The 22502-nt window shown below is 37.5% G+C and overlaps 2 protein-coding genes across 2 annotated transcripts in view; both read left to right on the forward strand.

Moving 5' to 3' along the window:
- LOC119780673 (ras-specific guanine nucleotide-releasing factor 1-like) overlaps positions 1-9151 on the forward strand; it is a 39107-nt gene extending 29956 nt beyond the window's left edge. The window contains exons 24-27 of the mRNA XM_038280792.1: positions 143-222; positions 313-430; positions 1575-1643; positions 6890-9151. Of these exons, the coding sequence (XP_038136720.1) occupies positions 143-222; positions 313-430; positions 1575-1643; positions 6890-6982 (360 nt within the window). The 3' untranslated portion in view covers positions 6983-9151. The remainder of the gene's footprint in view (positions 1-142; positions 223-312; positions 431-1574; positions 1644-6889) is intronic.
- Positions 9152-14040: 4889 nt separating this feature from the next.
- Positions 14041-22074, forward strand: wdr76 (WD repeat domain 76). Its single transcript, XM_038280803.1, has 15 exons — positions 14041-14209; positions 14292-14405; positions 14494-14574; positions 14678-14773; positions 15739-15794; positions 16388-16505; positions 16781-16882; positions 17054-17091; positions 17182-17335; positions 19545-19703; positions 20287-20402; positions 20517-20615; positions 20711-20863; positions 21366-21419; positions 21508-22074. The coding sequence occupies exons 1-15, from the start codon at positions 14171-14173 to the stop codon at positions 21758-21760; spliced, it is 1632 nt and encodes a 543-aa protein (XP_038136731.1). The 5' UTR covers positions 14041-14170; the 3' UTR covers positions 21761-22074.
- The last annotated feature ends 428 nt before the right edge of the window (positions 22075-22502 follow it).

A 22502-nucleotide genomic window follows, 5' to 3' on the forward strand; every position in this document is an offset into this window, starting at 1 on the left:
ATATTTAAGATCCTTTGCTCCTTTATGAAATATGGTTGAACCTGTTAAAACCTGTTTGATGATCAAAAAACAGCAATGGTAGACATTTTGATGTACAGAGATTTTCCCAATGGTAAAAGGTTTTCTTTAATCCGCTTTCTAGACAAAAACTGTGATCGACAAGTTGCAGAAACTCGTGTCATCAGAGGGTCGATTCAAAAACCTAAGGGAGGCTCTAAAAAAGTAAGCTTGTTTTTACTAGATTTTTTTTTGTTTTTTACAAATGTGCTTCTTTTTAACCACATCTCTCCCTCTGTGTCATGCATGCTTCAGCTGTGACCCTCCATGTGTTCCTTACCTGGGAATGTACCTGACTGACTTGGCTTTCATTGAAGAAGGAACACCAAACTACACAGAGGACAACCTGGTCAACTTCTCGAAAATGAGAATGGTAAACAAAAATGTCATATTAACATATCATCGATTTTAAGGCTTCGATTAAAGGAGAATTCCGGTTTTTAACACTTTTAGCCCATTTTCTGTAGTGTCCAGGATGAAATCGAATGATCGACACCAAAATTTTGACAATTGGTCCTGTCTCTGCTTTTTGGCTCATGTAGAATCCCCCCCTGGCTGCTTCAGAATGGCTTCCATTGTGCATGTCAGATAATGTCCTTAAAACAACCTTAAACGTTCTTTTTTTAAAATATGCTACTCACCGGGTCGTCAGCGCTGTTCAATGACGTTCCAAAAAAAGTTTCGTGAAGAAAAACCGTTCCTGTCTTGTTTTATTTAGCATTTTGTAAATCCCAGAACTATTTTTTCCGATACATCACAACCGCTTATAAACTTCCGCTTCCCGTTCGAATCTGAAGCGTTGCACACTCCAGACCACTAGTTGGCGACGGTATCCTCTACCGTCAAACTCAAAGTCCAATATGTCCTCCTCAAGAATCCACCTTTCGTATTCCATTTTCAGAGTTTTTTAAAGTGTTTAACAGAGACGTTAGCACCTCGACGTCGGAGTACACAGAGTGAAGCATAAACACTTGGGCCTTGCGAAAAGACTACAACTAAGTGTAAACAGGCCCCATTTCCGTTTCTGGTGACGGAGGGATATTGACTATTCCAACAGAACTCAATGGGATTTACAAAATGCTAAATAAAACACTACAGGAACGTTTTTTCTTTACAAAACTTTTTTTGGAACGTCATTGAACAGCGCTGACGACCCGGTGAGTAGCATATTTTAAAAAAAGAACGTTTAAGGTTGTTTTAAGGACATTATCGGACATGCACAATGGAAGCCATTCTGAAGCAGCCAGGGGGGGATTCTGCATGAGCCAAAAAGCAGAGACAGGACCAATTGTCAAAATTTTGGTGTCGATCATTCGATTTCATCCTGGACACTACAGAAAATGGGCTAAAAGTGTTAAAAACCGGAATTCTCCTTTAAGATTGAAGCAGTACAATAAAATGGTTGCATAAACCGACCACTGTTTAATTAAATATAGCATTTGTTTTTTTTAGCAACGTTTTCAAAATGTGTTATGAATAGGGTGAATATGACAGAAAGTTGTTCCATTTGTCTCCAGATTTCGCACATTATCAGAGAGATTCGACAGTTTCAGCAAACAGCTTACAAGATCGATTTTCAGCCTAAGGTGAGAACACCTCTTTGTGAGTGAGTGAGTGAGTGAGTGAGTGAGTGAGTGAGTGAGTGAGTGAGTGAGTGAGTGAGTGAGTGAGTGAGTGAGTGTCACCCTCAAGTGACAATAACACTGTTATATACAGAAAGCGCTTCTCTCTGAGATATTCTCAAATGTTTGGTATCCTAAAATTTTGATAGATGGCATGAGTAAGCTCAGGCTGGCTATAGTAAAAGGCCGCTGTGAAATGTGTGGTTTTGTCACACAGCACAATACCAGAGGAGCAATGCAATGTGGACTACAGCAATGTCCACTAGAGTTCCTGCTCTTAAAATTAATCTTCATTTCTCTACTGTAATAGAGTGCCATCTTCTAAGGGTGACACTTGACTAAATTCCCACATTCGATGGCGTCTAGCACTTTGGAGAGGTATTCACAGATAAATCTAGGTTTTCTCTGTACGGGGCAGATGGCAGACAGTGAGTATGATGCTATGTGGGTGAGAGGTTTTCCATTGTTGGCGTTGAGGATCGGGTTGCCCATGGTGTTTGTGTTATGGTATGGGCAGACAACGCACACAGGAGCACATTGATAGTTCAGACCATTACATGATCCTGAGGCAATCGATGGGCTTTTTATTCAAGCCAACCACCTCATATTGCAGCATGATAACAATGTAATGTTGATGGATGGAAGTGTTCACAAAGACAAATTTAGACCAACATGTACACAACATCTCAGAGAAATCAAACTTTGTGGAAACAGAAAAAAATCTTGAATGAGAGTGATTTCTAACCCTAAGAAATACCTATTTTGAGAAATTTATCAGATGAAATGTGCAGTTAAGACAAAGAAAACTATATTACATAGTGAACAATGGGCATACATACACTGCAAGTACATAAATGTACAGCAAATTCAGAAAAACAGCATACAAAAAAAAGTGGAATTATCAAACAAACTCAAAACACGTGCAAAGGAAAAACATGAATCATGCGAAAGAAAAATCCTGCAATCAGAAGATAGAGCACCGAAGTTTGGTTGTGTTACAAACACAAAACCTGCTGCAAACACATTGATTATGCTAGCATATAAACATGCAAAACTCATGCAAAGTAAAAATACTGAAAGTAGCCAAAACCGTAGGAGTTTTTAGTCCACTTTGGGGGTGCTGAAGAACCCCTAAATTAATCAAAGCACAAGTTGTTGATTTATTATGTTTGTGGTTTTTAAAATAAAGCACATAAGAAAAACAAACTTTAACATTGTAAATACTATATATAGTAACTGGTTTAAAAAATAATATTTTAACCCCACACCTCCAAAATAGTTTAATTCATCATCCTACGTTCCCACTTGGGAGGGGAGCCAGTCTGAGCGTTCCATGCAGAACTATGTTCTTCCAGCGGTTGACCTGCCATAGTAGTTTGAGTGTCTTGCTTTAACCAGGATATGCTGCACAATGCTTGACTTATCCTTAAAGCTGAAGTCTGTAAGTTTTTAAAAATCACTTTTTTGTCATATTGGCTAAAACTGTCCCTATGCCCAGACAGCAGTACATGTGATATGTAACCTGTGAAAAAAACTGCTTCAATTGGTACCGCCTACTGCCTGTATTTCAATCTGGAAAGAATAATTCGGGACAAAACAACCAATCACAGCCAGAGGAGCGTCTGATGGAGTGTCAATCACAGCTCACACACGCTGAATCCCGCCCCCCCCTTCTGGTCGCATGCGGTAGCCGCGCAGATGCTGTGAGAGGGGTGGAGCTTGGAGGTGGGGCATGAGTGAAGCAGAGAGGGTGGGGGAGTGGCGTGAAACCTGTTTTTCTTAAAATTTTCAGTCGAAGTCTGCTCTCTCCTAAATGTTACAGACTGCAGCTTTAATATAAATGCATTATTACAATTACCAGTCCTCATGCTTGCTGCTCTTAAAGGAGAAGTTCGGTTTTTTACACTTTAAGCCCATTTTCTGTAGTGTCCAGGATGAAATCGAATGATCGACACCAAAAGTTTGACAATTGCTCCTGTCTCTGCTTTTTGGCTAATTTAGAATCCCCCCTGGCTGCTTTAGAATGGCTTCCATTGTGCATGTCCGATAATGTCCTTAAAACAACCTTAAACGTTCTTTTTTTAAAATATGCTACTCACCGTGTCGTCAGCGCTGTTCAATGACGTTCCAAAAAAAGTTTCGTGAAGAAAAAACGTTCCTGTAGTGTTTTATTTAGCATTTTGTAAATCCCATTGAGTTCTGTTGGAATAGTCAATATTCCCCTGCCACCGGAAACGGAAATGGGGCCTGTTTACACAGTTGTAGTCTTTTCGCTTCACTCTGTGTACTCCGACGTCGAGAATCAAGAATCCACCTTTCGTATTCCATTTTCAGAGTTTTTTAAAGTGTTTAACAGAGACGTTAGCACCTCGACTACAAGCTAACTGGATGCCTATTAACATTATAAATCCTACTGTGTATGCGCACAGAAAGCCTCATCATGGATATCAGATAATTTTTTTGGGGGGGGGAAGCCAGTTCAAGTAAGAGTAGCCTATATCTGTGTTTATATCTCTTAATAAATCTGAAACACATTGATTGGTTAAGTCCCTCAAGCAGCAGAGGGATAACTTCAATTATTAGTATTACTATTCTTCAATTTTTATATGTGCTTGAGTGCTTATTCAGCTTCCATTAGAGATGGAAAAAAAATCAGCTGCCAGTGAAATCATGACATAGTATTCTGAATAATGGTTCAAAAGCAATATTACTTAAAAAAAAAATACACAAGCACAATGGAGTTCCTAAAATGTTGAGCAATGTTTTAAGGGAATCAGTGCAATTAGGTGTTTTCTGAAATATTCAGTCAGATTTCTGCACCTGTTGATGGTATGTTGGTGGAATGTTCATTAACAAGCGGCTCTAACGTGTCTGGAACTTTTCTTTGTTTGCTTTCATCATTTTAAAACCACAATTAAATTCACTATATTTCAAATTACTATATCATAATTTAGTTAATCTTAATTTATCTTTTCTGTCAGTTTCTTGTTATTTTGAATAAACTGTTTTGAATTTAGCCTTTTCTTTAACGGGATTGTGTCTAAACTTTCAAGCACATCTCCATTTAAGATGTAAAAATGTTTTTAAGAAATTACCAAATTGCTTTGAGAATAACCGAGCATGAGCATGAACTCCTACCTGCTCTTCTGCCACCATGTTAAATAATCTCAGAAATACACTCTGGTCTTTTGTCTTTCTTATATCTTTCTGCCTTCCTTTTCTTTCCATGAACTTGTAAGAATACTAGATTTTTGGAACTCGCAGGCTTTATTATTTTTTTTAAAGTGAGAGTAGCAGAGGCTACAATAAATACCTGAAACCAAAGCTAATCGGATATATAAAAAACAGAAATATGCATGCGCACCAAGAGCACATGGTTTAGGGAAGTCCATCACAAAGACTAATGTCTGGAACAACCAATAAATGAATCATCCTAAACTCGAAATGAAAGATTGTCCACTAAACCTTTAATTTAGACAGAATGGTTATGTGTCACGATTTGGTGGTGTTGGTTAGAGGACCCAAATGCAGAGATGAGTTGGTTGAGATGAATTAAGTGATTTAATAGGTAAACAGGCTCTGAGGCGGGAGTCAAAAATCCAACAAAATATCTCACAAGACAGGAGTAAAAAAATCCAACAAAAATATCCTAAGAACCAGAATCTAAGAGTCATCAGGGAAAAGGCAAAAACTAAGAACCAGGAAGAGACAAGGAAGGAACGACAGAGAACTGACCAGAGGTATGATGAGAAGTAAGACGAGGATCCAGCAAACAAGAACTGAAGAGGAAGGGCTTTTAAAGGGGACAGAGACAAAGAGAGAGCTGATGAGGAAATTGGCAACAGGTGCTGGCAGGACAGAGAAAACAGCAAGGGAGGACAGAGCAGAACACATGGCTAGGGATAGAGGACACAAGAGGGTAGCAGAGGACAACAAATGGAAAACCTGGAGGACAGGAACTAACAAGAAAACAACAAAATAATAATAAGACACTAAAACAAGGAGCAAAGTAAGACTGAATACTCTAAATAAACACAACAAAACCAAGACTGTGACATTATGTAAATATTACAAAAAAGTAAAAAAAAAAAAAAAACATCCATTGGACCGTGTTTCCAAGTTTGAAGACATTTTGTTTCCAATCAAGGAAGCTTTTTTTATTCAAAATGTCAGAAATAGCATTCAGTTCAAGGCTTTATAGAGTGGACCAGAAACAAAGCCTTGTTTTGGCTTAGAAAACATGCTAATTGAACCAGACGAACAGGTCCGCCTATGGGAATGGGCCTGTTTATGTCTGTGCTATCAGGTCTTCAAATTTGGAAGCAAAGTCCAGTGGATTATTTTCTTAACTTTTTTGGAATGACTATGACCTGGATGACTGATTATCTTCAACAGCATGTTGTGTAAATATGTGTGTATATTTATCATCAAGGGCTCCATAAAAATCTAGTCTGTCTTTATTTGGAAAATACATGTTTTGTGCTCATTCATTTGGTATATTATTTATGCTTTATTTTCTTCAAGCATCCTGTCTATGTCTATATTACGGGTCTGCTACCGTATAACTTCATCTCCCCTAACGGTGGTCTGCATGACTTCTGTTATGCAGAATTATTTTGCAGCTTTTCTTAACATTTATTTATTATTGCTACTTGAAGATGTTTTTTTTTACATTTGTTTTGTGTGATAGCGTAATTTATGTTTTTGCGGCGGGCTTTGAGTCTGCAGCATGTTTATGTATTTGCAGTGCATTTGCAGAGCAGCATTTGCTGCTCTTTATTATTTTCTGTGATTACAGTATTTCCCTTCTTACATTGTTTTAACATTGTTTTATTTGTGTGTTTGCCTATTTTTTGTGTTTGCTATTTATGTTTTTTCTTGCAAGACTTGTTGTATTTGCTACGTGTTTATAAATTTTTACTGCTTTTTCACTTCTCATGCACCGTACATATATTTGTATGGCACATTACAATAACAAAGTGCTTTACATGAGCATACCATATAAAAAGAAAAATCTGATAATCTGCTGAATGGCTGGAGGTTATTTAAGGACTACGATAAAGTATTCTTCCTAATTTGCAGCACACATGAAGAGATCCGTTAGAGAAAAAAAGAACATACAGTTCTTATTCTATATTTCCCTACCAAAAATAGATCTTGAAAATAAAATTATTTTCAGTATTTTATAAATGTGCTTTTTATTGTTGCAGGCAGCAAAATACCTGTTGGACAACAGCACAGTAATGGATGAAGAGAGCCTGTATGAAGCATCTCTCAGAATTGAGCCCAAAACGTCATCATGAAGAGGATTTGTATCATGATTACATGCTACATGTAGAGAGAAAGTTTAAAAATGCATATTTATCTTTATTTGTATTAGACACAATAGGCTGTGCCCTCCTTGTATTTCTTCCTAATGAACTTTGTGTATTATTGTTATTAGAAACTGAGTAGAAGCCCACAGAGGTTTTATTTCTATAGAGTATTCATTTGTTCTATATTGTCCTAAATGCTATTTTATGACCTGTTTATTTTGCACTAGAGAACAGATAGAAAGGAGAGTTTGCAGACGTAATATTTAATTGCATCTAAAGTGCAGTATAAAACAAAATCTCTTAGGGAGAACTGAAGTCAAGACTCTGCAGGAGCTATCGACAAGCTCTCATTGTAAAATCAATGATCTTGTCAATTATCCCAGAAATTTAATTTTCAGGTTGTTGTACAATCCCAGATTTCAAGGGCAGTTTGTAGGATTGCAGTCTACGTTGAACGTGACTTTGCATATATACATTGAAAATGGTAGAGAACTGGAAGTTAACTTTCCAACCTTGACAAAAACAATTTTTTGTTAAAATTCTTATTCATGTATCAGGAGTTCCAGGATCACATATTCTTCAGGAACTTACCATTTTATTAGCCAAATCTTAGAGGTTACTTTCTGGAACTTCCATTGTACTTTCTTAAAAATAAAATACTCTATCCTAGAATTTACCAGTTTCAATTTCCAGTTATATTACAAAAATATATCAGGTAACTTTCCACCACTTACCAGGGACTTGTATTAAACTTTGGAGGACCTGTTTATTTTGAAACTTTCTGATAACTTCTCAGAAGCTACCATGTGCTTTCAGGTAATTAGACTATACCTTGCTAAAATTACCAGTTACTCTTTAGTGCATATCTTACTGGTGGGTTTATGAAAATCAAACTTCCATTCTTTTCAATATACAAAGTGCTTTCCTTTAATCTCCATAAAACTGACTGGTAACTTCACTGAGTACTTTCTATAATTTGTCAGATTCATTCTGAATCTTACAGGTCACTTTCTGAAACTTCTTGGTTTCTTCCTGAAACTTAGAAGGAAGTTATTGCCTACATTACAAAGCTTCTGGAGATTGCATGGAAAATTTGGGAAAGTAATCTTTAAGGTATGGAAAACTAATTTCTATGTTTTAGAAAAGCTATATTTGTGTTATGCAGATATTAGCTTCAAAGATACACATACACAAATGTCAATTTCTATAAATCTTTGAAAAGTTATAACGTTGTTTACGGCAGAGCCTAGGGAAAAAGTGCAACAACTAAAGCTGAATCACATTTTCTGTTTTATGTAACCACTGACTGATAAACATGTTTCTAGGGATTGCAATGAAACAGAAGGTTTCTTTATAGATTTTTTTTACTGCTTTGCTTATTTTATTCCCCTGGTGGGCAGTGTCATGTATATATGGTGTAAGCACCAGGCATTGTATGTAGCAAATGTAACATTTTTGAGCCACTTACAGAAGTAAAAGCTTCCAGCTTCTATATTCAGATCCGGAGGGTGCAGTCTTTCTGTTAGGCCCCTCCTCTGATAGTGCATTATGGTTTTGCCTTAATCATGAAATGGATTATATTCCACAAAAGTATGTGAACTACTTTGTTCTACGATTTGCCAATTAACCAGGATAGATTGTATTATGTACAGACAGTCTGAAGCATCTAGTAACATGCTCAAAGATGCATCCCTGGAGACGTGTTATTCTTATGATTGTTAAATCCTAGAATACTATCCCCTCTTTGACACGCTGATATATATTTTTAAGGCAACTTATAAGTGTAACACATTCTATCCCAACGTGTTAGCAGGAGCTACACAGTAGTATCAATGTGCTTCTTGAAATATTTATATGTATTTTCTACACGCTTTGTATAGAGAAATACCTAAAGCTTAAGTGGCAGGCATGTTCCACTTTGTGATCAGATCAAATCTATATATAAAATGGTATGTGTACTGTATTTAAACCCTACTTTGCATCCTTAACTCTGTATCCTCCAACAGGAACACCAGATGTTTTCAGTGAGCAATACCCAGTGATAAGAAATATCTTTCGGTCTAATTCAGCTTGAGTAGTATTTCCAGTTTTGTATAAAAGTGTACTCTATGCTGATTACCTCTTGTTAATAAATCTGTTCTTTCTCAGGGGGTGAAATGTCTCAGACTTGTTTTTCTGCTTTTAATTTTGACCTATGCATGTGCACTCAATTTTCAATTTGGACACGGAATTTGTGGATTTGGTTTACATCCTGTGGGTTTGAGTTTAAAGCAGGGGTATATGGTTGTTTTATATTACATCAAATTGTCCAATTAACACATTTAAATGAAAAAATTTTTGTAAAACAGTTTTAATCTCTTATCTTTAAAAATTACTAGAAAAGTAAGAATGTACATGCAAAAGCTTTTATACTTCAACCTTTTTTTTATGAATATAACAGTTTATCATTTTACACCCACAAACACTTTTGTATTTTATTCTTTGTTAGACCAACAGATAGCTCACAGTTGTGAAGTAGAAAGGAATATATAATAAGATAAGTGCTTCCTGGACGAGACAGATTAATCCTTTTTACATGACGGTGATTATGGTTAGAGAGATGTTTCCACTGTAAAATTACTTGTTGGAGGAAAAGAGATGGTTAAACAGGAAGTAGGTTGTTCACAATAAACAATAAATCAATTAGTCTTAAGAGAAATTTAAACAAGCTCAATGATTTACATTTGCATGTATGTGTATGTATGTGTCACTCAGGTGCATCCATATCCAGCTTTTCTTTTGTTTTTTTGTGTTCCCTGTCAAAGGTTGTTATGGTTCTCCCCCTTTGGACTTTGAGTTATGAGTTTTCATTGATGTGTGATCTTTTGATCTTTTCCATTTTTTGTTATATTTAAGCAGTCTTCAGTTTCTTTCTGTTGTCCCCTTGTGGCCGTCTCCTTTCCCCTAGCTCCCTTCTAGTCACTTCTATCCACACCTGCTTCATATCAGCTGATTACCCCATTCTTTCTTCTGTCTCCCATATATACTCTCCCTGTGCAATTATTTAGTGCTGGTTCCTTGTTACTCAGCTCCCCATGTGTGTTTTCTCCTGATGTCTCCTGTTTTTTTGTTTTTTTTTGTTGTTGTTTGATTCTTTGATTTTTGTTTCTGTTGCCCTTTGACCACATTAAACCTACAAGAACTCATCTCTACCTCCCTCATTTATTCATTTGGGTCCTCATCCAATCTCCACCCTCATGTTGACATGTCATCACGTGATGTCAGCTATACAAGGGAAATCGGATCAGCAAAACAGCCTAATTGATACTTTCTCTGACATTTCATCAAATACCTCCCTAGTTTCAATGTTATTTAACCATCTAGATCAGGCATCCTCGAGGCCCGCTGTCCTGAAAGTTTTAGAGGTTTCCTTGCTCCAGCACAGCTGATTTTAATTGAAAACTGATTAACAGGCTTTTGGTCTACTGCAATCATTATAATCAGCTGTGCTAAAGCAGGGAAACCTATAAAACCTACAGGACAGCGGGCCTTGAGGACCGAGGTTGGGGATGCCTGATCTAAATTGTAAAATAACTAGTTAAATAATAGTTAACTAGACATTAACTAGACATAAAGACATTCTGTTTGAATTTTTAAGTGTTTGAAATCTGTATTAAACAATTTCATTGGCACCAATTTTGTTTGGAGCCTGGGATTTCCAAAACATAGGCTGTACACTTTACTCCTACTCAGATAATATTTATATTATATATGATATTATATACTATATAATATTTATATTATAAGAGGGAAGTCAAGTGAAAAATAAAATGTTGATTGCAGTTTCCATACACACCAGAACACACATGCTGACAATACTGACCTAAAATTAAACTGGAAATGGATTTTGTTTTCCAAATTCATGAAAATTACGGTACATCTGTAAAATAGTAACTGTGTTTTATTTATATACAGTCCTAATATTATTTATTAACGCTTTACACTAGTCTACAGTCAATTAAAAAAAATATATAGAAACAGTTGTTTATAGTAAATTAACATAGAGCACAGTGCTTACAAACATATGTTTTTTCTTGGGTTTGTTAAAAAAAAAAAAATTTAGCTACTCTTTGAAAACACTTGACACCTAACTCATATTACTTCAGGCTTTATAAAACACCACATCATGTTAAAATCCCTACTTTTACCGTATCATTAACATTAAAACAGGTAAGACATTGATAAATTGAAAGTAAGGATGTATATTCACAGCAGCCATGTTTAGTCCGCTTTTATTACACCACAGTTTGTTTTGGCCAGAAAGTTTGGTTCGTTAAGGAAGGTGTGAATCCACAATGAAACTCTGATCCAGACCAAAAAAGTGAAATTTGGTCCCCCTCAAAATCTAGGTCTCGGCTCAGTTCAAGTGAACTGTGGCGTGTTAGGAATAGAGATGTGAATGAAAGCCAAGCGGACTGGAAAGAGCTCAAAAAGCTGTAGACTAATTGAACTATATTTACGTCATAAGAGAAATTGAGTTGTTCATATCTTAAAAACACCTTGCTGGATGTCTGTGCAGTCTTAACATCAGTGCAATGAAGAAAATGTTTATTTTACTTTGCATAATGAATGTGGAAGACTATTTCTAAATATTAATTGGCCTCAGACTAAGCAATAAATCCGACTGAAAGGTGGTTACACCTTCTCCTTCTCACCAGGGGCGGAGCTAGATGGAGGGCCAGGGGTGACCATGGCCACCCTTAGCCAATCACTGGTCACCCCTGTGGCCCCCCCTACCATTTTCCCCTCTAATACAGATGGTATCAGCAGTAATACTCTCCAGTGGAATATTAAAAACATTAGATTTTTTTTTTTTGTGGTTAATGATACACATCAATATACTAACATAATTCATGCTCTTTTCAGAACTAGATTTTGTGTTATATAAAAAATAGAAACATATCTGTCTCTACAAGTCATCTAGGAGTCTTCAGTGAAATCAAAGATAAATAACAATTAAAAAAAAATTATTATTAAAGATATTAGTGCTTGTAAATATCAATTTTATGCCGAATGTTTATTGGTACAAGTAGGTAAGTAATGGCAATGGAAAAGATTTATGCCCAAGAACTCAAACCTAAGTTTTATACCTTTATCTAGAAATTACAGATGTTTAAATACCATAAATCCTCTAATATTGGCCTGTATTCCATTAGCGGCCGGGTCTCTAACAATGGCCGGACTCACTGTCGGCGAAGGTAAATAATGGCCGGGCTCGTATACAGGCCGGGCTATAATAAGAACCAACGATGTTCCTGGGCAGTCCTCAACAACTTGTGATAGCAACATACAAGTACCACAAGGTGGGGGTGCAATGTTTGCTAACGAATCCAAGCCATTGGCATGGGAAGTCCCATCCTTACACAGAGATCGTAGTGGCCTTACACAATCGTTCTGATCTGAAAGACAAATGTGATCACCGGTAGGTCTGGTCGTAACCAGGCAGCGTTGAAATTACAGAATTTTGTTGGCCTTCGTTGTTCTGAATTTCCCTTGAAATATATAATACTCATAGCCTACTTCCACTTAGCCTGCCTCAAATAAAACTTCGCTGTGATGGCAGAACAGCAAAATGTTGTTTCGCAAGTCAGTTTGGCCAAGATTCCATTATGTGTCTTTTTTTCTTTTCTTGTATTGCCGTGCAGAAAAATTGCAGCCGCTGGAAGAAGTCTGAATAACGTTCTGTATACCATTATGGTAACTGTACTTTTTCAATAAATGAACCTACTATTTTATAGGTTCAAAGAGACAAAATCTCGTTTTTATTCATTTCATTAGTAGTCTGTTTTGATCAAACAGAGGCCTGCCTCTAATTCTGGCCTCCTTCCAATAATGGCCTGGACCAAGATGTACCTGAGTGAAATAAAGGCCCCGTCCTATATTAGAGGATTTGCGGTATATGCATCTTTTTGTTAGCAAAGGCTGTGGGAAAGTATAGTTAGTCTTTATTTAGAAAATATGGATGTTTTGCTTGTTAATTTTCCTGTTGGAACAGTGCAGATTGACCCTGAGGTTCTGGTGCCTATCCACTTTCGGCCACCCCTCAGTCTACATGTGTTATTGGCCACCCTTATAAAAAAAAGTTTGGCTATGCCTCTGCTTCTCACCAAGTATTTCTGTAAATATAAACATAAATCTTATTTCATTTATGCCTTGGAGACTCTGAACGAGGTGTGACTGGGGGTTGACAGTTGTGGAGGAGCGGGACTGTGCTGAACAACTGTACTTAAATCAAATATTAACATACAAGAATGACATTCTGAAGGACTTATCTGATATGGTCAATATTCTTATAAGCATGGGAAGATATCATATACATGTATGTAAATGGAAAAATAAAAAACCTTCAGTAATAAGTTTCAAAAACAAACTTAAAATCTTATACTCCTCTTTATCTCTGTTAGCTGACAAATATGGACATATACAAAAACTATGTAGTGAAATGTCAAAATCTCTGGTTTTTGATCAGCAAAATGCAAAAGTTAACGTGATGTAAGGAACTGTCTTGTAGTAGAACGAGGCTGTCTCTTTTAAATTTTTCTTTTTTCTCTTAAGTTTTGTATGTTTCCTTTGGTTGAAATGAAACTGCCTGTTTTTTTATTCATTTATCTCTGATGCCTTGCAATATTTAAGTTTATAATATATGTTGTCTTCTTTTTTATGTAAGAAAGAAATGTGGTGATTCCTACTTGAAAATGTAAATAATTTTTTTGTTCAATAAAAACAACTGTATTTCCTGGTCTGGACCCTGGGTTGTTTCGGAGAACTGATATATTATCCAAAAAATAAGAGTTGTTACATATAATGTGGAACGGATGCAATCCATTCAGATCAGACCTATGCTATATAACATAAACTACTCTCTCTATGGATTTCTGCGCCCGAAGCAGACGTCTCAATGCAGACAGTTGATTGGAGGCGCGCGCAGTGCGCCTCGAGGTGCACCGCGCGCGCATCCAATCAACTGTTTGCATTGCATTGCATAAGAGAAAATGGGAGGGTCTTGTTGCAAAACACTTCCTCGGTGTGGCGCCAAACATGTTTTAACTTCAGTAACTGTGAGTTGCAGTTTGATGCTGTACAGCAGACATTCACTGCCTGGATTTATCAACCTGTAGATAAAGCTAATATCCTGACATGTTGACCAAAAAAACGAAACGAGAAGCGTCTGTTGAGGTATGGTAACCGCCTCCCTCTCCTTCATTTGGGCTTTTTAATCCGCTGAAACTCTTTGTAACCGGTTTTCTTTTGCCCTCAGACCGATGAACAAAACGTGACCCCCGAAGCAACAGTTCGACGGTCCTCTCGAAGGGCCGTGGCCCCTAAACGTCTCGCCTTTTCTCCTGACACCCCGGATCAAAAGAAGAAGAAAGTAAGTGGAGCTACTGAATGGGATTCGGTTGGTTCTGTCGGAAAGTTGTTCGTTAACAGTTGTGCATAAAAAAAAAAATCCTCCATAGAAAATAAAAACCGAACAAGAAAAGCCAGAGATAAAACGCATAAAGGATGAAGATGCAGAAGATGAAGTGGACCAGTCAGCTGTAAGTGCAGAGATGCATTCATGTTGGGTGTAATATGGTGGAGCAGGTTCTGTGTGTGAAGGGTTGGAGGTGGTATGCATAATGTGGTGTCTTTGTGTAACAGGATGGTTATGCAGGAGGGCTGTCTGAATATGAACTGGAGCGTCTTGAGAACATCAGGAAGAACCAGGCTTTTCTGTCCTCCATCAACTTATTCCAGGTAGATGGACTGGTTTGGTCCAGACACACCACCAACTTTCATCTCTGTTTATTATCTCTAGTTCATTAGACTTTAAAATGCCATTGTTAACTTTCACATAATCAGGTGCTGTCGTTTTTAAGAATTTACTCATGTTCATCCTGGTAAATATGTGTCCAACAATTGAAAGGCAATGGCATTAATATTGGTAAGCAGAGACTGCAGTTTTTTTAGGGGCCCAATCACTGTCATCTGATTGGCCCCCTATGCAAGGGCTAGGACGCCTGTTTACAGGTGTAATGATGTGAAAAATTCCTCTTTAAGGAGAACACCGTTTTTTTTTACATTGCCTCTTGATTTTGCGTTATTACATCATATTCTACTCACCCATATTAGTTGTGTGTCATTTGGAGCTGTTCTGAAGATATTCGATTTTGTAATCCAAGTAACGTCTTCCTATGGGCAACACCTTGAAGGCACAAACTAAATTGTTCATAATTTGTTCTTTATGGTACGCCAGCATTCTTAACATGTAGGCGAATCACTGTCCCCCCAGACATCCAAGGTTATATATTTTTTATATTTATGTATTTCTTTTTAAAACAAAGCGGAGTATGTATGACGTCATCCGCGCACACCGGCTACTATTCATTCATGCTGTCCGCTGAACTGCTGCTAGTTTTACTCACATGCCTAGAAGATGTCTAGTGCTACTACCACAGATGATGTCGCTCTCGAAATGGAATTGAACGATTCCGATTAGCTAGCCGAATGAATAGAATGGGTAGAGCGTCCGGCGCGTGGATGACGTCATACACACTCTTCTTTGTTTAAAAAAAAATATAAATATAAACAAGTATTTAATTTGTTTACAGTACGACTTGGAATTATGGGTAACCCAGGGCATTGATTAAAACCATAACCGTTACAGATGGTTTGGTTTCTCTGACCAGAGGAAAAACTTTTTTTTTTTGCTTCTCCAAAAGGCAAGAGAGGATTTGCATCAGACCACACGACCGAAGCCATCGCAGAGAGGTTTGAGGTATGGTCAGCTTAAAGTTATGATTGCTTATTTCAGAATTTAGCTGTTACCATTTTCTTATAACATTTAATTTGTGTAAAGTTAATACCTTGATAAGTTGGTCTGTTAAGGTTGTATGGCATTTAGAGCTGCAACTGATGATCACTTTGCAATTTCATTAATCTGTCAATTCTTTTTTTCGCTTAATTGATTAATAATCGGACAGCAGAAAGTTCCTGAAAGTAAACAAAGTGAAAATAAAACTTTTCCACTTGAGGAGTTCTGAATAGAAGCACATTGACGGATTGAAAACATTTTTTTTTTAAATCTTAAATGCATAATGTCTAAATATTTATCTACAAACTTGGTGAATTACTGCTCTAAGTGGGTCGCTCATACTCCAGTTAATGATTAATCAATTACTAAATTAGCCGATGATTATTTCAATAATTGATTACAATTAATACGATCAACTGCTTCAGCCCAAATGGCTTTTCAAACTATTTTCTTATAAAGAAAGGAAATAACCTATTGACTGTCTTTTTAGTTGTGTTTTATTATCAGGACAGTTTTTTTCCTATTTTATTTTGAGTATTGGTTATATTTCTGTGCAGGTCTACTGCTGTCGTGAAGGAAGTACTCCCACCTCGTAAATCCCTGCGCCTTCAAAACAAGCCTGCAGAGAAGCTGACTCTTCCTAAAGAACCCACAGACTCGTTTGACCACCATCTGGTATGGTCTTACTAATGTTCTTAGACTTAGACAACTTATTTTTGTCATTTTGTATACACAGAATGTATACTAAAAGAAAATTCCTTTTGTACAGCTTTCATGACATTTTCATTTCTTAAAGTGCAGCAGTTATCAAATGTAAACAGTATGGGAGAAGGAAAAAAAGCATTGATATGGAAGTTCAGAGCTTTAAATATATTTTGTGCAATTTAATATTGTGCTGAATTTGGTTTTCCTCACCTTTAATTCTATTTATTTATTTCCTTTGTCTAAAGAACAGAGTATTAAAGAAGCCTCCTGGCCCTGTTCTGATGGACGCCATAAACCAGGAGGAAGGCGTCAAGATTCCACCACAGCTTATAGATCACTGCTCTGAGGTATGAATTTGATTAAGTAGTTCCTGGTTTAACGTTTTCATTACCTCCATCACATCTTCCTATTGTTATTCATACTCAAAATCCCTTTGAAATCCATGAAATTAAGCATTTTAAGTAAAGTTTCTAGCCAGTGTTACCATTTTGAGACGATTGCTTTGTTTTTGTCAACAGAAGAAAAAGAAGATAAAAACCAACCTTGATCTTAAAGAGTAAGATGATTTTTTTTTTTTTTTTCCACTGCTGACATTACATCTTGTTTTGTGAGGAAAATGCATATAACATTTTATGTCTGCATACAGGTACATCTCTGCACTGAAAGGCATGAAGATAACAGAAGACAATGTGGCCAAAGTGGTGAAAGATCGAATCTTCTCTGCAGCCTTCCACCCCTGCAGTTCCAGCCTGTTGATGGCTGCTGGAGACAAGTGGGGAAAAGTGGGACTCTGGAATTTGGTAAGTTTTTATATATTTTTAAGATTTTGAAGCTCTGTTCTTTTTAAACATCTTATTGTTTTCATGCATCATAGCGACACAATTTAAACCTTACTTGTAAGGAATGTGTGTAAATCCAATTTCTAAGTCAGAAACCAATGAAAGAAGTTTCAACAGGAGAGATGTTTTGATTTTGTTACACTAAAGTTATAGATTGGTCAGTTCTCTGCAAATACAGTTATTCTACCAGGCTCCCTGGTTCTTAAAGGCACACTATGCAACATTTTTCAGTTAATTAATGTGTTCCATAACGTTTTGGATGATTAAATGAGTCGTTTCAGGTTGAACAAAGGTATTCTCGGCCGCCCTGGTGGTCTGTGGGGGAAATACTGCACTTGCAATTGCAGGAGCACCGACCCGCACCCACAGGCTCAGAAGTCTCGTGAGAGTCAGTCTTGCTTTACGGCCGAGAACTGCTACACGCCCCCAGTTAAAAGCATTCTCGTTGCTAGCACAGTGGCGATCCTTGTGCAGTTATGCTACGTTCACGCAGCAAAAGCAGCAAAATCGTGTCTGCTGCTTCATTTTTGCTGCTTGAACCAGTTAGTTCTGACGCTCTGGCTGTGCGGTGCAAAAGTGTGTCTGACGCGCGTTGGGCGGAGCTTCACTATCCTTTCTCTGCCTTGCAGCTATATTTGCTGTGATCATTTGGAATAAAGTAGTTTTAATATGTGTTTAAATGAGAAAATACACCTGAAAACGTAATCAGTGCCGTCAGTTCATTCAGATTATTATCCTGCCTTCAATATTTTTTCTGTCGGAGCCGCTCAGACCCCCACATACCAGCGGTGCGCCGACAGAAGGAACCCCTTCATCAGCAGCCTCTGGCCTGGTCGCCTCCTCGCGGTTCACCGCGGCAGCTGGTAGGTGTTTTTCATCTAAATAATCCAAACTGCATATTCTGCCGGCAGATTTCTGCATTTTAAGTTAATTTAGGCGTCAATAAACTGTTTAAGAGGAGAGAGAGATCATAGCCTCTGATCATCAGCGCTGTGTCTCTCCCTGCTTCAGCTGCTCAGACGCGCTGGGCCTGCTGCTCCTTTGCTGCGCCTTGACGCGCGTCAACCATTGACTTTGCATGTAAACTCGCTGCTTCTGTCGCGCCAGCTGCGGTGTGAACGCAGCATTAGTCATTCGTTGCGTTCGCCTGTCTGCTAAGCTCAAAACAACCGCGCCTGGCTTGACGGAGAAACCAGGAGAACAGCTGTGCATATTTACGACAGTGCACTTTTACTTTCGCCCTCTGGGGGGAGTCTCGCTGGAAAATCAACACCGGTTGCATAGTGTACCTTTAAGGACAAAAAACAGTTCCCTGTGTAAACAACTTCTCCACCAATCACAGTGCTTCCTTCCTCCTGTTCCTTCAATCGGTGTCCAGACCTCATCAGGGTGATGAGCCATGTCGGTTTACCACACATGGAGCATTTTATAGTCGAACTGAAGCTTCAGTTTTTCTCTTTCATGACTGGAACACCCTTCTTTTTGCATTTTTTCTTATTCAAAAAGGAAAACCAAAAGGATTTGTAAACTCCCCCTTAACTCCCTTCAGCTTTTAACAACACCTTGTTTTCTTGTTAATGTGGGCTCCTGGCTGCTTCCGTTTCAGCACTGTAATTCAGTCATCCCAGTTCAATATTTGTTAGATTTCTTAGATTTGTTGGAAAAGTTGTAACATCTTTCATTTTATACGCCTTCTGACCTTTAAAGTGATTATAAAACAGAATGTAAATGTTTATTGCTGTTACTTAGTTTTAATCTTGCCAGCAGCTCTCTTGATCTTCTCTCCTTCCTCCTGGTTTAAAAGTGGGAGAACGTGGAAAGCTGTTGAATACATCACTTTTTTTGGACTCTTTACTGACATTAATTATAAATTATAGTTGCTTTTTTTAAAATTAGTTAATTTTAGAATTACTGCCTACAGTTTTTTATTAGCTTTCCAGGAAAGACCTCAGTCTACACTGCTGCATGTGCGTGAGTTATTGCTCCATCAGGTTTCTGTAGTGTTTGATCTTGAATGAAGAGAAAGACATTAGCTGCTTTATACAAGTCTTGCATAAATAAACCCTATCATGTCTCTAACCATATCCTCTGGGCCTACTGTTTATCTCAAACATATATTTGATGTAATGATGCCTACTTTTAATGAAATAATTGTTTTTCTGTGCATCAGGGTGCTGAATGGGGCAATGATGGTGTTCTGCTCTTTGAGCCACACTCCCGTCCGGTCAGCTGCATGGAGTTTTCCACGGCCCACCCCACGCAGCTGCTGAGCGTCAGCTACGATGGATCTTTGCGCTGCATGGACATAGAGAAGGCCGTTTTCGACGATGTAAGTGCCGTTCTCATCCAATCAAGCACATTTGTTATAAAAATCTGATTTAATTTTGAAATCATAGATACACCTGGCAAAATAGGTTTTGTTTATTTACAGTTGACTTGGAAGAAAGTTTCTAATCGGAAACTATGCAGACATCTCAGGAGATAAAATGGTTCCTTTAGTTTTCTTTCACGCAAAGCACCATGGGTCTTTCCTATATATAGATCCTCTTAGATCATTAAGTGTTAGATAACTAATATATTGTAATGTGGCTACTGGAAATTAAAGTAACATAGTGGTGGCCTTGTAGACCCGCTCTTAGCAGCCACGATGAATAGCTTCAACACTTTTGTTTTAACAAAATAAACTGCAGAGAGGGGATGAAAGCTGTCCTCAATGAATAAAGGTACTTGGGATGCTTTAGAAGAGTTTTGGCCATCCTTTAACTTGACCAGAAAACTGACAATTTAAAAGCTGCATGAATGATTGTAGACTTGATAGACACAATATTATAGTAAGACAGGTTAAACTAATCATTTGGGGTTTAGCTGGTTTAGAACAAACACCTTACATGACCGGTTTATCTTTTTTTCAGGTGTATGACATTGATGATGGGCTGAAAACTTTTACCTTTATGTCGCCTGACTGCTCAACTCTTCTGGTTGGGAACTGGTTTGGAGAGGTCGCCATTGTAGACAGGAGGACTCCAGGGTATGGCCCTTTTATCCACAGAGTGGATAATAATTTTTTTGTTGAATGATTTCAGTGCTCTGATGTTGTTACTCGGTAAACCATTTTTACAATAGTTGTGTCTTGTACTTCTAGGAACTCTCACGAGTCTCTTCACTCACTGAACACAAAGGCTGTTCGCAGTTTAAGCGTCCACCCTCTCCAGATGCAGTACTTTGCAGCAGCAGAAGGAAGGTAACTTCTGAATAATGGGTTTCTTCTCTCATTTCAATTTTCTATCATCCTTTTTGACATGGCTAAATGTTTTCTTCTTTTTTTCTTGCCTACAGGACTGTGAGCATTTATGACAGCAGATACCTTAAGAAGACAAACAGCAAGGCTGTGTCTCATCTGCATGGGCATTCTTTAGTCATTAACAGCGCTTATTTCTCACCTTGCTCAGGGAACAGAGTTCTCACCTCTTGCTTGGATAACCACATAAGGTGAAGCAAACTGGTTAAAGCATCTTTACCTCACAACATTTTAGCAGATATGATCTGAACTGATTTTTATGTCAAAATGATGAAAGAGAGCACATACAGTTAGTAAAAGTAAAATCTCATAACTATCTCTAGGAGAGAAACAAGGACTAAATGCTAAAAAATCTGATCAACTCTATCATCTCAATCAAAATTTATATATATATATTATATTATATGCATAAACTTCCCCAAAATTTAAAAAATAATATCACTGAGCTATATTCAATCACTATTTTCAATTTAGTGGTATTTATTTCAAGCACTTAAGCATGCCTATTTCCCCTCTTCTATAATATATTTACATTTTCTTCTCTGCCTAAACAATTAAGCATTACTTGACTTGTTGCCAAAAACGTCCCCAAAACAAATGCATTGAAGTTGTGGGTCCTAACATGGCAAGAATAAAAGGTTATTCTGTACCTTTTTGTTGATTATATTTCAAACCTTTTCTTTAACTTCATAGGATATATGATACATCTTCAATGACTGCTGCACCTCCCGTCCTCAGATCCCTCAGGTACAATAATATATTTGAGTTATCATATAAGATTTTATTATTGTGTTCTCGTGTAAGTGAGCATTGTTTCTCCTCCTTGGTTCCCCAGTCATGACATGCACACAGGTCGATGGTTGACGAAGCTGTCAGCAGTGTGGGACCCAAAGAAGGAAGACTGCTTCGTAGTGGGAAGTATGAAAAGGCCTCGCAGGGTGGAGGTGTTCCATGAGAGCGGTCGGCTGCTGCACTCCTTTATGGATGATAACCTTGCCACGGTGCTGTCGGTCACTGCCTTCCATCCCACCAGAAATGCGCTGCTGGGTGGAAATGCATCAGGTCGCATGCATGTCTTCTATAGTTAAAATTGAGGCCAATGAGTTTGCAAACACCATCGGGGGAAAGAGCACAGTACATGGTTACTGCTTATTATATTCAGAAAGGTCATCTATAAGGTGGATTAAAGAGATTCATTTAAAATGCCTTTTTTTGTTTTTGTCAGATTCTGTGGAATCGTTTTCCAGATGTGATGCACCTTTATAAAATAATCATGTTTTCAGGAATCTTTTTATTTCGTCTAGATGCCTGATCTAAGGTCCTCCATAGGTCTGACTTCTCAGGTTGTTTTACTTATACGTTCCACTATCTTGTTTTCTGTCCCGTTTCTAAATGTCTCATTAAGTATATGTATATAAATGACCTTAAATAATGCATAGTACATCCCCCATGTTTAGGTATTCCAACTTTGAAATTAGCTTTTGTAAAATTACTTTTTCCAACTGTCCAAAGTTTGATAAGACGGGTCCATTGTGTATTTGGGACAAAATGATTGGGCAAACCTGCCTGTAAAGTTAAATGTTTTCATTCTTATGTTTGTGTTTGTCTTTGATATCTTTATTAAACTTTTGATATTAACAAGAAAGTCAAATGTTTTCATGCTTTTAGCTTTGTCACCTGAAGAGGGCAGCGGTGTAACAAGGCTTATTGGTTTCATATGGTTCTAAATTCTATATTATAAAGTGGAAATATACCTGTTATTCGAATCATTGGATGTTACATCTATTTAAATCCAGAGCAGCTGCAAGATATTAAGAATATTATTTATTC

This window comes from Cyprinodon tularosa, unplaced genomic scaffold, assembly GCF_016077235.1.
Source record: "Cyprinodon tularosa strain WSP-4 unplaced genomic scaffold, ASM1607723v1 ctg103, whole genome shotgun sequence".
Classification (NCBI taxonomy): domain Eukaryota; kingdom Metazoa; phylum Chordata; class Actinopteri; order Cyprinodontiformes; family Cyprinodontidae; genus Cyprinodon; species Cyprinodon tularosa.

Coding starts and splice junctions, on each gene's coding strand:
- wdr76 (XM_038280803.1), top strand. CDS start 14,171: ATGTTGACCAAAAAAACGAAACGAGAAGCGTCTGTTGAG. Junction 14,210..14,291: donor AACGAGAAGCGTCTGTTGAG/GTATGGTAACCG, acceptor TTTTGCCCTCAG/ACCGATGAACAAAACGTGAC. Junction 21,420..21,507: donor CCCGTCCTCAGATCCCTCAG/GTACAATAATAT, acceptor TTGGTTCCCCAG/TCATGACATGCACACAGGTC.